Genomic DNA, 17909 nt, shown 5'->3' on the forward strand with positions numbered 1-17909 from the left:
TGCTTCTATTTCTTTGGGGGATATAGGGCTGTTTAGATCATTAACCTGATCTTGATTCAACTTTGGTACCTGGTATCTGTCTAGGAACTTCTCCATTTCGAAAGGGATAATTTCAACTAAGATTTGGCTCTTTCTGCTAAGCTGACTGATTGCAAGAAGCCACCCAACCATTCTGAAACAGCGGAAGAGCCTTCAGCAGTCAGTAGCACTTAGCCATCCCCAAACTACCAAAATTAGTTTGAAAATTTGCATACAGAACTGAGGTGTTTTTCAGCAGATGTTAAGCATTTCCTGCATTTTAGATTTTTCTTTTAATTCTATTCCTGTGAAGGGTGAAAGAACCTAAAATATTTTCAAATGCATGAGTTATTGACATATTCCAACATTTGTGAATAGCAAAATACATCTTATATTTGGCTCAACTCCTGCACCCTGTACCACAGAGGATTGTCAATGACTTTGTTAACCTTTAAGATTGATACTGTCCAAAATATTCTGGATAAAGACCAAAAAAGGAGATGATAGAAATCAATGTAAAAGTACTATGTGCTGGGGGTTAGGGGAGGGCACTACCAACACGTCTGTTGTGCTGATTGGTACAAATAGTATGGAGACTATTAAGGTGCTAAGGTTGCTCGTAAAGGATAACTGAAGTCAAGTGTTTTGATCCTCACTAAATCCATCTGCAGCTGATAATTTTTGAGAAAAAAAAAGGAGAAGAGCTATGTCATGCCTCTCCCAAAGTCTTCATGGCTTTTGGATTTGTTTTGAGGACAGTTTTTTTTTTTTTTTTTTTTTTGAGAAGGGTATAACCTTTAGAACTTTGAAAACACCTACTGAACCCTCTGACACCAATGTGAGTGGTGTCATTATGGTTGGTTCTATCCCTGGGATGCTGGTCCTGAGTTCGATTAGAAAGCATATTGAACAAACCATGATGAACAATCCAGTAAGCAGCATCCCTCCATGGGCTCTGTATCAGCTCCTGACTTCAGGATCCTGCCCTCTGTTAGTTCCTTTCCTGGCTTTCTTCAATGATGGACTACAGTTTAGAAATAACTCTTTCCTCCCCAAATTGATATTTGGTCCTGAAGATTTGTTGCAGCAATAGAAACCCTAACTGAGGCACATAAGAAAACAAACTCTTAAAAAAACAAAAATCAAAACAAAACAAAAAATCCTAAAGGAAGGAAGGAAGGAAGGAAGGAAGGAAGGAAGGAAAGAAAGAGAGAGAGAAAGAAAAAGAAAGAAAGAAAGAAAGAAAGAAAGAAAGAAAAAAGAAAGAAAGAAAGAAAGAAAGAAAGAAAGAAAGAAAGAAAGAAAGAAAGAGAAAGAAAGCAAGCCCCCTCCCCACCTCATCAGTTACAAAGGAATTGAAGGAATTGTAGTTTGGGAAATAAAACAACACTGAATAAAATTTCCAAAAGCAACTTGTATAAATATGAGTACTTACTTAACTTGATTGATTGCCACAAGTACACATTTTTCTTCATGAAGAAAGTGCTTCCGGTGTTTAAGAAAACTTAAAAAAAAATTCAAGAATAGCTTCACATTCCTACTAGCAATATTTTAGGAGTCTAATTGACTCCTCTTTGTTATTTCATATAATGGCTATTTTTAATTTTTCTCTTAATAATCTTAATTTTCACTTTATCATAGTCTTTTCCTAATGATGGCTGTTGATGAATATCTTATGACATACGTATATATCTTCTTCATGCCATATACATATTTCATAACTACATTTTTATAATCCTTCTGAGAGCCCTTTACAAATTCTAAATGTGACTTCTTTATCACATGTGTGTTCTGAAAATAATTTCTCACAGTAATTAGATTGTATTTTTCATCTTTTTAATGAGCTCTTACACGATAAAATTTTATTTCTGATGAAGTCCAATCTATCAGTTATTTTTCCTTTACAGATCATATTTTATGTTATTTCTAAGAATTCTTTGTCTAGACTCATTTCATTTACCATTTTCTAGATACTTATACTCTGAAAACATTGCAGCTTTGGATTTTACGTTTGAACCTAAAATCCATTCTGAATTAAATTTGTATAAAATATAAAATTTATGGAAGATTATATTTACATTTTGTCGCGAGGCATTCAGTTACTTGAAAACAGGCAATTTTCTTCTATTCACTAACTTCCATTTTTGTAAGATTGCAATCAATTGGCTTTATTCATGTGCATCTACATCTGTGTTCTCTGCCCTCTTTGGTCTTGTCTGTCACTCTTCCAATCCCGAATTGTCATGAACAGCCACTATGTATATCTTGAATTGCAATGGTAAGCTGGGGTTATAACTCAGTTGGTAGAGCACCTGCAGAAAATACACAACGCCCCAAGTCTGCTATCTAGCACCACATAAACCTTGCATGATAGCTTATATCTGTGATTCTAGCATCCTGGAGGATAGGGTGGGGGACATGTTGCAAGAATGTGAATTCGAGTAACCTTAACTACATACTGAGTCCATTGCTACCCTTATATATGATTTCCTACCTTCAAACATTGATTCAAAGAATGATGTAGTGGCCATTCTCACTTTGGTATAGTTTTCAAAATCATCTTAGATATTTTGTGTTCATTTTCCCTTTCCATGTAAACCATATAGTAATCTCAGTTTTCAGCCTTTACGACAGTGAGTTCTTGAAGCCCTTTCTCCTTGTCCACTTGTTTAAATATCTTTCCATTCTGTGGTCAGCATTTCCTATGACTGTTTCTAGGGCATGTAACCCTGGCATGTGTCTGGTATCTGCTTTGTTAGATTAATACCCAAGTGCTTCATTTTTGTTCAATGATGAATATATTATAGCTAATGTAGTGATTTGTTACTGTGTGGAAATGGAGTTGAGTTTTGCATGTCCACAGTCTTCTTGACCCACAGTTGGAGGAGGTTTGGGGCTTTGATTATTTTTGACATGTTCCCAAAAGGACAGTATATTTTTCTGATTTACCTGTGCATATGTTTTTCATTCTTCTCTTATGTTCTTTACCAAAGCTTCCAGTAGAAAGCAATGATGAAATGCTATAACTTTATTCTTCCTAGTCTTAACAGAAAAATCAGTTCATCATTTAGCCACTGTGTCCATCATCAACAGTTTGTTTTGTAATATTCTTTGTTAATATGAGGAAATCTTTTTATTTATAATTATGTCCTTTTTATCATTACTGAAGATAAGATTTTATCAATTGTTTTCTGAATAAATGTATATGATGTCTTGATTCTTGAACAATATCCTATTGATTTAGTGGATTACAATTATTGAATTTTAAATTTTAAACCAGATTTAACTCCCAAGATTTGACTTCCTGTGGTCAGGGTTTATAAGTATTCTGTAAAATACTGGATCCAACATGCAAAGTTTTAAAAAGAATAACATATTTTTATTTATGAGGAATGGTGTTTTTCACTTGTCTTTCTGATTACAATCCCTATTTTGGATATCTTTGTGTTACTAGATTTATAGACGAATAGAAAGTATTCCCTCTTATTTTCTGGAAGAAATGGTACAGAACTGTTATTTTTCTTTAATCATTTTGCATACTTCTCTATTGAAAATATCTGAGCCTAAGCACTTCTTCATCAAGATGTTTGGAATTACAAATCTAACTTTTTGAATAATCCTAGAGACATTGGGATGATCCATTCCATCTAAGTAACCTGTTGTTTTTCGTTTTTGTTTTTGTTTTTTGTTTATTTTGTTTGGTTTAGATTTGGGTTTTTTGTTTTGTTTGTATAATTCTTTTTTAAAAATTAAGTATTTTCTTCATTTACATTTCCAATGCTATCCCAAAAGTCCCCCATACCCCACCACCACCACTTCCCTACCCACCCACTCCCACTTCTTGGCCCTGGTGCTCCCCTGTACTGAGGCATATAAAGTTTGCAAGACCAATGGGCCTCTCTTTCCAATGATGGCCGACTAGGCCATCTTCTGATACATATGCAGCTAGAGACACGAACTCTGGGGGGTATTTTGTTTTTATTTTTTTCTTTCATTGTCTGAGGAACTAATCTGTATTATTTCCTAGGTGCTAAGTTTGCATGTGTACAGATTTTGTTGTTGTTATTTGTTGTGTTTTTAAATTACTTTCTCGTTCTTTTACAGTCTAGTTGTTACCCTAGTCAGCCCTCACACAGTTCCTCATCCCATTTCTCTTCCCTCCTGTCTCCAAGAGGATGTCCCCCCATTCCTGTTTTTTTTTTTTAAACTCTTTATTATCCTTCAGATCCCTGAGAACCTATAGTGTTGGAACATCGTTTATTTCTGATATTTTCTTCTTCATCAATATTTAATTATTTTTCCAAATAGCCATCTCTTTCTCATTACTTTCATATGTTCAATTTTCTCCCCTTATATTAACTCTTGTCCTTATTTTAATTACCTCTTTCTTCCACTTGATCTGCATCACTTTTTTCTTTCTGTTCTATATGCTATAGGTGGTAAATTATATTTAATATTTTTGATATTAAACTTTTTATTATATGTTTTATGTAGGTTTTCCTCATTCTACAAGCCAAACATGACTAAAACTCATGGCAATCCTCCTGCTTTAGTCTTCTAATTACTGGGATTCAAAATATGATGTACCACACTATGCTAGATTTTAAGCATTCACTGCTACATTTTTTTTTCTTGGCATAACTTTACCTGTGACCAACTGATTTCCATTTTATATGCTTTTTAACATACGATTTTCTTGCCTTTGAGAAATCCTCTTTGGTTTGTTTAGCCATCTAAATGTTGGTGAGAAAATGTTGGCTTGCTGTTGCTTATCTTTGAAATCTACACCAAGCCATTATGGGCTATGGATAGGTGAAAAATGATTATTTTAGCAAATTTGGCCATACCTATTTGTTTTTGTGTATATAAGAAAAACACCAAAAGTCTATCTATTTAAGAAAGTTCATTGCACAATTTAACTTGTATCTGTTTTTTTACATCATTAATAACCAGTGATATAATAATTGTGTCATATATAATAGCTACAAAATTTTATAAACCAGAAATTTTCAAAAAGCAATTAAGAAAATAACTAAATAAAATTATCTGTAGCAAAGGGTTTTTCAAAATATCTGTCACATACATGTTCAGTTTGGCAACTTTTTTTTTTTATATTTTTTTATTACATATTTTCCTCAATTACATTTCCAATGCTATCCCAAAAGTCCCCCATACCCCCCCTCCTTCCCTACCCACCCATTCCCATTCTTTTGGCCCTGGCATTCCCCTGTATTGGGGCATATAAAGTTTGCAAGTCCAATGGGCCTCTCTTTCCATTGATGGCCGACTAGGCCATCTTTCGATACATATGCAGCTAGAGACAAGAGCTCCAGGGTACTGGTTAGTTCATCATGTTGTTCCCCCTATAGGGTTGCATATCCCTTTAACTCCTTGGGTACTTTCTCTAGCTTCTCCATTGGGAGCCCTGTGATCCATCCAATAGCTGACTGTGAGCATCCACTTCTGTGTTTGCTAGGCCCCGGCATAGTCTCACAAGAGACAGCTATATCTGGGTCCTTTCAGCAAAATCTTGCTAGTGTAGTTTGGCAATTTTTTGTTTTGCTGAGTTCTCGCACATTCTAGATAATCTGTAGGATAAAATGGATATGAATTTGTCAAGGCATGAACATTGCAATTAAATAGCTAAGTTCTGGTTCAATACAAATTCAGTAACTATCAGAGATTAATAGAGAGGGGTTTTACAGTATAGGCAAACTTTATCAAAATGGTCTCTTTGTAGTTAGGATGGATATGTTAATGGAACATGTATCATTTACTTGGATGTTGAGAGCTTAGAAGATTATACATGTAAGGAATTGCTTGAATGAGTGAAATATTGGAGAGACTTCAAGTCTGACGTATGTGAAGGATAATAACATGATCAATTTATCAACAAGACTCTGGTGGGAGGCCACAACTTTGTGCTTGATTGAAGCAGACTCTTCCAGTAGGCCAGGCCTTTTTAGAGGAAACTAACCATGTTTACTTCTGAAAATGAACCCCCTTTGAAAGGTCACTAAACCTACTGATGTTCATATTCCATTTAGAAGCAATGGAGAGTTGCTGCAAGGTACTAAATCTGGAAATGACACACATCCTAGAGAGATTACTAGCAGCACCCATTTATCTCCAATAATTACTGCAGTAGTGTGGGTGGGGAGCAACGTGTTTAAATGCAGACTTTTCTTCTGTACTGTGTTTTAGTGTCTTTTTAACATCCTTGGCAGAGAAATGGAATTGAAATTTGTTGACTGACATTCTCTCACAAGGCACACTGCTAGACAATATCATTGTGCTTCTCCACTAGAACTCACCTCATCAACTGAGTTCTCTCCAATGTCCCATAGCCAGGATTTGAAATCAGGCTCTTGAAGTTCGAATGTACTGTCACCACAGTACCCAGGAAGATAGCAGGAGAGTTTCAGACACTCAGGATTCTTGCTGAACAGAGTCTATCTACTGCTAGGTAGCTTTGACTTTTCTTTAGTCAATGACTTTATGACTGACAATTCAGTCTGTAAACTGTAAAGTCCATTTCATGCCATGAGACTGTGCAAACAAGATTTGCATTTCTTTCCCCTTGTCTCCATTTGTGACTCGTCAGACCTTCACTGTATGGGTCATAGCATGCACAGAGCACAGGGGAGCTCCTGTCCATCAGTAAACAATTAAGAAGCTGGTCTGATTCATTTCCTGAGCTAACGTGTAACCATGCCACTGATTACCCATTTCCATTGTTTATGGAGACACAGGTGGATGAACAGCACTGCCTGATTTATGAAGTGCTTGCCTTCTATAAATCACAAAGTAGAAACCCAGCATGCTGCTAATCCTAATTGGTTAAGTCCTAAGTAGGGAGTGATTAGAAAGTCTTCAGGTATCTCATGCAAATGAGGGAGATATATGGCTCCTGGGGAGGAAATTCCCTCTGTTCACAATATGCAGTAAAGTCTTTGGCCCATCACAGCCGCTTCCTCTTGTCTTTTGCTGCTCAGCCCCTGTTAATCCTTCAGTTGTTGATGAATTAGAGAGAGGGGAATAATAATGGAGAAGTATAAGCATAGAAGAAATAAAATGTTGTTTACTTGCATGCTCATTTATTAATTTCAATCTGTATTAATTTCTGTTTCCAATAAACTATTCATCATGATGCAGGAGAGCTGTGTGAGATCCACAGCGTGAATTGGTAGAATGAAGATTATTATGTCTAGTAGTCCACTCTACCTTGATCCCATCCTACTCTGTCCTGGGAAAGTATATAATAGCATTCTTAGACATTCAATTACAACCTTCTGGTTGTGTGCTGCATATGCCAGGCTATCTACATATTTTAGGTGGAAGTTTACCAATTGAAAATTAATGCAGATTTAGTCAGCAGAGAAAGAAAGGAGTCTAAGGATTTTGAATGATGTCCTACTAACTCCCAAGAGAAGAATGGAGGACAAAAGGGTTTGAATGTGAAAACCACTTAAGGGAGGAATGAGTATTGAAATCATAGCATGGACAAGAGAGGGTTTCATGATTCCCCAGCTCTTGTTGAGAATCTGCTGGAAGTTGGTGGCTGTTTTGAGAGGAGGAGCCTGCTTTCTTGAGGAGTATGGCCTCTCTTATATTTCCCATTGCTCAGAGGACAGCCTCAAACCCATCACATACAGGCAGCACTAATTGGTCTTAGTGGGTTATTAAGAAAAAGAGAATAAGGAGTTAAGAGGTGGGTGTGGTATAGTAGGGGGTCTTGGAGTAGTTGAACAGGGTAGTGAGAAATTTTCAAAGAATAAATTACAGCAAAACTCAGAATGGGGATTGGCTACCTGCCTGTTACATATTGTAAGCTTTCTCCTTCTGGCTAACTTATCTTTTCCTTCCCCCTCCCATTTTCTTCCATCCTGTGTCTATTTCCCTTTCCCTGTGTGCTTTTCCTTCCTCTCCTCCCTCATTCTTCTCTTTGCTGGGGGAGATAAACTACAGGTGCAGTAGCAGCAGCAGCAACAGCAGCAACAGAACTTCTGAGGTAGATGATGAGCCATATTGCATGGAGGAGATTGACTACAGTGCTGACAGCAGCTCAGACGCAGAACAGAACTTCACTGAGCTGGACCGGCAGATCCAGGAGTGTGCCTTGAACAAGGATGAAGAAGAAGAAGAAGAAGAAAAAGAGGAAGGAACAGGATGGAGAAGAAGATCTGTCACCTAGTCTTGAGGTTCAGTGACATCTGTGTCTCCAGCCATTGGACTAGTGACTATCACATGGTTGTCTCTCTGTTAGATATATATCACCTAAGCTAGTAGAAAAACTAATCTGTGTGCTGTTCTAGCTCTTACCATTCATAGACACTAGGTATGTCATCATTTTAAGATTTTATGTACACAGCATGCTATAATTACACTTATAATTAGACTTGGGTTGTATTTTTAGGTTTGAAATGGGTCCTTCTTACACTGACCTCAGCTCTTCACTAGTCTTGGACCTGACACAGAAGGAGACTATAAACACAGAAGAGGGCTTTCTTCTTGGATTCTCAGAAGGAGTCCTAAGCAGTTAAATTGTTCTAAATATGAATGTTTCCCCAAGACAATAGCGTCTGAGCTTGCAGCACTGATACCAATCCTGCTAATATCCTGAAAGGCTTGGTATTTCTTCAAGTCCTGGGTAATCCAACATAAAAGCCCGTGAAACCAAGTCACATTAAGTATTGTCTTCGATGTTCTGTAAGTGTAATTTTACAGAGGCTGGAGAAGCCAGAGGTTGGACTATCTTCTATGGTAAAGAACATGATGACTGGTTTTCACAAATTTCAAATGTGTACCTCTTAAGCCATTTAAACACACACTGGAGATACAAGATGTGCTGGGAAATCCATTCATTACAGAATCAGAGAGACAGATGTGGTTCATATCCTGCATCTGGCAGTGGCTTGTTCTGAAAACATAAGCAATTAATTAAATCTCCATGAACTTCAGGGTTTTTATATTTGCCTTGGGAATGGGCATATCTATATCACAAAGTTATGGTAAAGATGAAATGAGATCATATAGGAAAGTGTGCAACTTGGCACCTGCTACATGATAGCACTAGCTCACAGCACATTTTCCAACCAGAACAGAGAACTCTATGTGATTATTTGCAGTTTTGAGCAAACCCTCCCTTGAGTCTGAAGTCACATGTTGTTAATGTATTTCATGCTAGAAGAGATTCCACTGTGGCAAAGGAAGACACAGAGGAGAAGAACAGAGATTAAACATAGAGAAAAATAGCAGAGGACCTCTTAGCAAAGAGAGGGACATGGCTTTGAGACTGAACTGTGAGATGAACAAGACTAGTGAGAGAAAGCCTGAGAAATCTTGGGATGTGGATACCCATGGGAAAGGAGATGCATAGTATAAGTGACAGTTACTGTACACATGGTGTTCATATTTAGTTACAATTGGATTTGACTATGAGAGAGGGAAATTAAAAAGTAGTGGTAGATTTCAGAAATACTTTTTTTTATGTGGAATTCCATATGGGAAGAATATTATAGCTGCTTGATATCAGAGACCCAGAAGTATCTGCTACGTCTTCATGTACTCTGTGTGGTGTGGGTTCTGCTCTTAATCTAGGATGGCTGCAGCAGCATCAATCTTTGCATCTGCATCCCATACCTCAGCTATAACAACAAAACCAACAAACAAACAGAAAGTGTTTTCCATCCTTGAAAATGTTCACATAGAATTTTTGCTTAACCCAAGCCAGACTATGAAAGAGTTTGAAAACTGTCTGAGATAGTCTTTGAAATTTGAATATTATTGCAAAAGAAACAGACAATACTGCATGTATGGTGATGACTGCCTAAGCTGTCTACCACCTGCAGATAGTTTTTTAAACATTTAAATCCCAGAGAAACTCCATGAAAGGCATGGGGAAAGACTCTGCACCAAGATTTTGAAGAAAGGCTTGCCCATTGCAGTTTAGAGAAATCAGAGCATTGGTAGTCTTTCCCTTTCACACCTCTTTTTCAAATTCTTGCTACATCTCAGAAAATCCATCCTTTCTATTAAGAAATTCAGTGTTCTGTAACATTCACATAAAGTTGAAGGGAAAAAAATGGAAAGACAATTCAAATTCCAGACCTATAGCACCTTGTAACCTCTCCTGTGTTCATCGTCCTACCTTCTTGCCCTCAAAAAGAAGATCAAAAAGTTGCTCTGGATTTTCATTGACTGGAGGAGTCAAAGACATAATCTTGCTGAAATATAAACCACCAAAAAGGGCAGGGAAAAGAGTGATCCTGCTGGAAAAGAGAGATCCTTGCCGGGAATTAGTACCCCAGTCTTAATATTTCAGGGTTTAGTGACTAGTCATTTGACTGAATTTTGAGTGAGAAAGACAAAGTTAGCTTCTCCATAGAAAATTTTGGAAAAGTCATGGAATATTCACTGATGCATCTGTACAGAGGAGGTATATGAAATACCTACTGTATGCTTTGTACTCTACTGAGCTCTATGACTGCAGATGAAAGCAAAACATGTCTTCAAATTCAAAACTCATCTGAGATGTGTTGACAATAAATATTTTATTTTATTATGATGGTATAATCATTTTATTTTATTATGATGGTAGACATTTCATTTTATTATGGTATTATGGGTCATGATGAAATTATACAAAGAATAATATGAAAAATATTGACTCTAATATGAATATTTATGTTGGTAAAATTTTATCAAAAGAGAAGGTAATAACTACAGTTACTATTGAAAGGTATTCAATAAGAATTCCTAAGAATTAGAAAAAAAACATGCTAAGAAATGGAAACTATGTGTTCAAAGGCTTCAAGTGAGGCTATAGTTTGGAATAAAATGATCAACATGGCAAATTTAAAGACTATATTTGTAAATTGGAAAGGAAAAGCTACGAAAATATGAAATTTTAAAAAGCAAATAATAGTCAGACTGGGTAATATGTTGTCATGAGTTAATGAAAAGGTTAAATTTGGTTGTGAGTGGTTGATGGGTAGGCATTTATATCAGAAATATGCCCATCATTTTTGTATCAGTGCCACAACCCATATGTTCATGGGCACGTTGTTGGCACCCACTTCATTCAGGATGTTCACTGGCTTGAAGACTACCTCTGAGTCTGACAACATACTTGCAGGGCAGAACACATACACATGAGGTGAAAAGAGGGAGTGTGGTTTGAGATAGGGACACAGTGAGTTGGAGAGTTTCTGTAAATGAGAGGTACAGCTTGGAAATAAAGTTCCGAGTCACTCCTGTGCATATAGACATAGCTCCCCACCACCCACAATCACACATGTATGTGTCTAGATATGATCAATTTCTTGAGTTATAAAGTTCTTCAAATTCCTTCTTTGAGTGTGTAAATTCTTTAGTGGGATTCTCTTTCTATGATTAATTTTCCATGACCTGATATGGATTCTTGGGAGATGGCTCAATTAGCAAAGGGCTTGCTACCCAAGCATAAAGATCTGAGGCAGGATTCTTGACAGCCACGTGAAAAGCTGGGTGCTGTGGTACATACATGTAAACATATTCCGGAGAGAAGCAGAGACTGGCTGATATCTGGGGCTCAGTGATGTGCTTTCTGAGCCAGTCAGTAGGCCATCTGTACTGACCAGTGAAGGACATTGTCTAGCACAAGAAAATAAAGAGCTCTTGAAGAAGACCTGTCATCTGTTGACTTCTGGTCTCCCACATGCATGCCCACAAATGCACACATAAACACTGGACTGTTCACCCACATATTCATATAAAACACCACAAATTAAAAAAAAAAAGCCATTTCAAATTAACTTTTGGCTATGGACAATCTTTTATAATCATCTTAAGCCAAGTTGTGATTTTTCTTCTATGTCCCCATCTACACGTCAATACATACACAATGCACGCACACACACACACGATATCAAGATATGTTTTATAATCGCGACATCTGTAGATAAATTATTTCTAGCAATGTTATTTATGTGCCTTTTATACACACATCCCATGCTCCACTGAGCAGCAGGCTCTGAAATGCATAGGCTTGCTACTGTCCTGCATCTCTCTTTGTATCTGGCATGCTTCCTTACATGTTTCAGGATTTTAAACCATGTTGCTACCCCTTCCCAATTCAATTCCTAACTGAGATGTAAAACACCCTAATGGAATTATGTATATTTTATTTACATTCTTCTATCTCCCATTTCAAATCATAATTTGTGTTATGGAAAAGGTTTAATTTAAAAGGTTTCTCTCATGGACATGGCCTGGCTCTAGGGTGGTGGTTATCTCAAGGACTTGTCTTTATTCAGGCAAGCTAAAAATGAAATGGTGGCCTTGTTCTTTGTACATGATGCAAATGTTCCGATAGTATGTTGAAGATAAAGGCACAGCATCTCCCTGCCCCCAGTGATTGCAGCATCCATCCAAGTGCTACAGATGCTACACTCACTTTGGTGAGAACTAGCCATGTATGTGGTGTCAACCTAGCTGCCTGGCCATTGGCGATCCACTGATGGTAATTAACATCCCACAGTAGGATTCATTGCCTCCAGTTTCCTCTGAGCTGCCAGAGAAAGGATTCTGAGTCACAGAATCATTTGAAAACAGCCTGATCCCTGAGTTATGAGATTGTACTGAGGGCTGCCAGTACATGTAAGGAAACATTACACCCCAAAGGGAGGTGAAATCCTCCTGCCCAGCTTCCATTTGTCAGTCTGGAAAACTTAGCTGTGGAGTGGATTTCATATTCCGAGAGGAGCCTGTTCCTACTGCCAAGAGCAGAGGCTTCCAGGAATGCCTGACATAAGTCATCCTTGTTAGGGACTCAGCACAGTGACCCACAGGGTTGATGCGAACATTTGGATCCACATTAGAGTGATGGATTTGCTTTGCCCTGCTGATACCTCTCACCCAGAGCCCACCAAAGGCTCCAGCCTTGGAAAGACACACAGCCAGTAGCTGGTACTCAGCATGAGAGCTTTTTGGGCAACAATAATTCATCAGGCCTGGAGCCTGCTGTTGTCTGCCTAACAGATGTCCCCTTTTGTTTGTGTTACAGTTGGGGTTTTTTGATGTCCAATGCATTCTTGATAGCAAAGTGTTGTTCAGGAAAATTGTGCACTGTAAAGGGAAATTTTGTAAAGTGTATTTCAGTACCTAACTCTACCCTGCTTTATGGAACTGTTATATTTACCTGACACAACGAATATGGCATTAAATGTGAATTCCCTATATCACAGGGGAAAGAGCAAGGGGAGGAAGGAAGGAGAGAGGGAGGAAGACAGAGATAGATGAGACAGGCAGATGCAAAGAAACAGAGATGGAGACACAGAAGGGAGAGAGAAAGGAGGAAGGAGACAGACAGAAACAGATAGAGACAGAGGTAGAGAGAGACAGAGAGAGACAGGCAGAGAAACAGAGAGGCAGACAGAGACAGAAAAACAGAGAAACAGACAGAGATTGAGAGAGGGAGAGGGAGAGGGACAAAGGGAGAGAGGGAGAGAGGGAGAGAGGGAGAGAGGGAGAGAGGGAAAGAGGGAGAGAGGGAGAGAGGGAGGAAGAGAGGAAGAGGGAGAGGGAAAGGGGAGAGGGGAGAGGAAGAGAGGGAGAGGGAAAGGGGAGAGGGAGAGGTGATGATTTGGAGTAACACACAGATTTGGAGATAGACACCTTGGATGAAAAACAAGATTCCTTGATGATCAGTCCTTAATATAAGGCAATTTACAAGTGAATGTATCTTTAGGGCCCGCTTTGTTACAGAGCAAAATGAATTATGCTCTTGGAAGAGAGCACACACTGAATGTAGTGACCACACTCAAGTCTTGGGACCAATGACTGAGGGAAATCTACATTTCTAGATCATGAGAAACTTGATAATCTCTAGGGTTATTGATGGGTTAAAATGACTTTTATGGTGGCAGATAAGTATGAAGACTATCCCTGACCAGGTGATAAACTCAATGCTTCTTTGGAAGAATCTGGCTGAGGCATTGACTGTGATCTTGGTCTCTTGGTGTAAGGTAAAACTCAGCAGTGAGTTCCGTTCTGGGTCAGTATGGAATGCACAAGCAGAACCTGTCAATCCTGTGTCTAACCTCCATGGCATATGGAGGCTAAAGGCACATGCTTTCTGGGCTAGAGCACCAAGACCAACTCTGAACTCCAGATTTAGGAGACTGTTATTATAGAATTCCAGCAGAGCAGGAACCTTCTCTTGGTCCCAGACCTTGCTCTTGGTCACTTCCAACTTGTGGGAATATAGGCGAAGGCAGCCTCTACTTTCAAACAAAATCTCTCCTTACAGAGGAAATTTTAGTAAAGACGGGAGTTGGAGTTTGTCCAAGAGGAGTCAAGAGATGCCCACTTTGGGTCTTTCCACATCACCAGGAATGGTGGACACTGGTGGGAACACAACAATGATTGAATATGGCTGCTTCCTATCTACAGCTGACCTGGACCCTGGTGAGCATTACCATGTCTAATCCTAGCAGCCCTCTTGTGATGGTCAGGTGAGGATGTCAGGGCACAAAGCAGGTAAGGTCCTGTGTAATGTTATTCAGGGAGTGAAAAACTGGGTTTATACAGACAGCCTGAGTCGTGCTTCTCCTCAAAAATCCTTAAAACCCACCAAAGCCTAAGAGCATCTCCTTGTTTTCAGGATGGTGTGTTCTACACAATGATTATTCAAGACCTGATCCAAATATGAACTACGGATTCCACGTATCTTTGTAAACCATCTCAAGTTCAAACTCACCAAGTTCAAAGTCTAGTTCATCATTATCTCCCCTCACTTAATTCTTTACCACCCTTTCTTAAACAATAATGATCCTACAAATGGGAACCTCTATCTCCCTGCCATGGCCCATATTCAGAGCAGATGCTTAAGGGATGGATCAGGATGTGTGGTCAAGGCTGTGCTCAGCTTTCCTGTGACTATGACCACTATGTGTTCTCCTTGTGACATCTATAACTATTTCTTCCCTTCTGTCATCTCCCTTGACTTAATTTCCTTCCTTGCTCGGGTATCTGGATCAGCAGGTGGTATTTAGAATGGGAAGTGCCTTCTATTTCCATCAGTGGCTCCATTTTATCCTATGAAAGGGGAATCTAGCACTGGGACCCCTCCTGACCCAGCCAGTTTGCAAGTTTCTGGTTTTTCTCTCTGAGCAAAACCCCAAGCCTCATGTGCTTCAATGTCCTTTCCTCCAGGAAGTCTCTTATGGTTTCTAATCCCACATTGTCCTGACGAAATCTGCATGGTGCTGCTGTGAGCTCTTACATCCTCCCATCAGACTGCAATTTCTGAAAAAAAAAATAGATGATTTGTTAGTCAACTCCACTCTTTGTACATAGCACCAGTGGTGAGCATGTGTTGGGCTTACTTTAAATATGTATTGAATGATGGAGACTGTAATTTCCATTGCAAAAACCTCCTGAAAACTGACCTCTTCCTGGTTGCTGCAGTAACCTATTAAACACGGATAGACAAGCTGTATGAAAGTAGGACACACATGTGTCTGGTACTTACAGCAGTAAAGAAGCATCCAGAAAAAAAATAAAAAGCATCCTCTTTCCTAGTCTCTAATTTCCAGAAGCAGCCTTGTTTCTTTCCTCTCCATGGCCTGTAGAGGTCAGAAAAGGGCCTTGCTTTCCAATCACTGACTGTCCTCTGTCCCCATTAGAATTCGCCTGGGTATGTATAATTAAGCCAGCTGAGGCTCAGCACATAGAAACGGAAACGCATTGACTTTAATAAAACAGAGTGTAAAACAAGTTGAGATTGACTCTAGCCTTGTTTACTCTCGCATACTTGTAATACTGGTTGGTATATTCCCAGTCAAAGAGACCATCGTCCTGGGAACTGAAGCATGTCCTTTCATTGCGACTGCAGCCTGTCCTAACAGGCAAGACACACTAGCTCAGTGCTCCTGACTCACTGGAAATAAAAATTAGAAAGAAAAAAAAGTAAGTTCTGTTTCTTAAGGGAAAAGAGGCAATGGCAAAGAGAAAGTGGGCACCAAGAAACACAGTCCCATGGATGTTCTTACCATTTTGTTTGATTTATTTTTTTCATGGTCACAAGGAAATTGGGAATCCAGAAAAAAAAACATGATAGCCAGACTCAAAATGGGGCAGGCATTTTAGCGAAACTAAGTAAGTGGCAGTGTTGTTCAACAGGGAGTTTTGAAAGCTAAGATGTCATGATATTGACATGCTACTTCATGGATGGGCTTTCATTTCTCTGGGTCTCAGTTTCCCCATTGAAAACAGAGGACGTGGATCAGATGAAAGCGAACATCACTAACATTTCTTCTACCCTTCACAAGCATGGCATTGGATGCCCTGCAGAGAACGCTACTCAGAGGCTGCAGACTGGCTGGGCCAGTGAAGAGGCAGCGTGAGGCAGCTTACACTGCTTCTCTGTCTGGAGAGGATGGAGACCAGAGCTGGACAATGATCCTTTCAGAGCTGAGAGTGATGCCCTTGACACCTTGCCAATACCCAGCAGAATAAGAGCTTCCGAAATCAGGGCTAAAAATAAATAATGAAACTAAGTGACAACATAAACAGAGAGAAAGAACAGAGCGCGAACTTGAGTCAGCAAACTTGTGAACAGGATAGAGAAGAATCAAATTCATTTTCATCTCTGTTGATTGGCTGGTTAGGTGGCTGGACTCTTAGAATTCAAAGCGTAGTTAGTAATGTGTTTGATGCCACCCTGGGGGAAGGAGGAAGAGGGCTGAGCAGAGGCGTGGCTGCTCTCTCTCTCTCTCTCTGGTCCATTTCCTTTCTGTGGCATAGTTGGCCCCTTCCTTCTAGCTGTCTTTTTGTTGGTTGTTCAAAGAAAGAGCTCTTACACAGTCCTTCCCCTGTCTCTGGCCGCATCCTGGACCCAGGCCAGCTGCCCTCCTCGACCTCGTCTCTCAGCATTTGGGGGCCAGCTTCCTCTTTGCCTTTCTGCAGCACACACCGCATTTCAATCCAAAACGACTTTCAGATCTGACTGTTCGGGGCAGGACGTGTGCAAGAGGTTTCAGGAAAGGGAGCTCATAGCTGTTGCGTCCGTTTCTTATTCAAACCAGTCTGCACTTTCATGTGGCGTGCGAAGAAGCAGCAGACACTTAACAACCACAGGGGAAACTGGACCAATTCTCTTTAAAAGCCCTATTAAGTTCATCCAGGTCTCAGTTTCCAAAGCTGTAGATTCAGACCTGGAGGAGACTCCCTTTCCCCATACCATTGTATACATTTAGGTATATGCAAATGTGAGCATGATTAGACCAAAGAAACCTTCTGTGAGTCAGACAATAATGTACATTAAATATTTGGAGGTGTACACTAGCAGAAAGGAAAGGAAGAAAGAGGGTCTCCCAGTGTGGCTGGGGAATCAAGAGCCTCTGAAACATCCTAAGGCATGAAAATACAATGTCTAATATTTACTTCTACATTGTGTCTTATTTGGGGTGGGTCCTCTCACATCATCTCATGTCCAGCCTTTGAACTCTCCAGTTAGTTTCCTTTGAGCTCCAAACAGCTAAGCTCTAAAGATATCTGAAGTAGATCAAATATGAGATTGTTTAATTTGGATGAAAACAGGGGAGACCTCCAAGGAATCCTAAGCAGGTAGAGGAAGTTTGAATACTTTGTTTCTAAAACATTAGAGATCAACTTTATAATACTTTAGAAATAGGATGATAATGATAAAACATTGGCAAAAATCTTTATCATCAATCCATTTGTGGCTTAGATCTTTTTTTTTAATTTTTAATATTTTTATTACATATTTTCCTCAATTACATTTCCAATGTTATCCCAAAAGTCCCCCATAGCGCCCCCCACTTCCCTAACCACCCATTCCCATTCTTTTGGCCCTGGCATTCCCCTATATTGGGGCATATAAAGTT

The 17909-nt window shown here is 39.2% G+C and overlaps 1 protein-coding gene across 1 annotated transcript in view; it reads left to right on the forward strand.

Annotated features, from left to right (window-relative positions):
- Window positions 1-8212, forward strand: part of Agbl1 (ATP/GTP binding protein like 1) — an 842475-nt gene extending 834263 nt beyond the window's left edge. Inside the window, exon 23 of the mRNA XM_021168273.1 lies at window positions 7987-8212. Within this exon, the coding sequence (XP_021023932.1) occupies window positions 7987-8212 (226 nt within the window). The remainder of the gene's footprint in view (window positions 1-7986) is intronic.
- The last annotated feature ends 9697 nt before the right edge of the window (window positions 8213-17909 follow it).

This window comes from Mus caroli, chromosome 7 (assembly GCF_900094665.2).
Source record: "Mus caroli chromosome 7, CAROLI_EIJ_v1.1, whole genome shotgun sequence".
In the NCBI taxonomy this organism is placed as follows: Eukaryota; Metazoa; Chordata; class Mammalia; order Rodentia; family Muridae; genus Mus; species Mus caroli.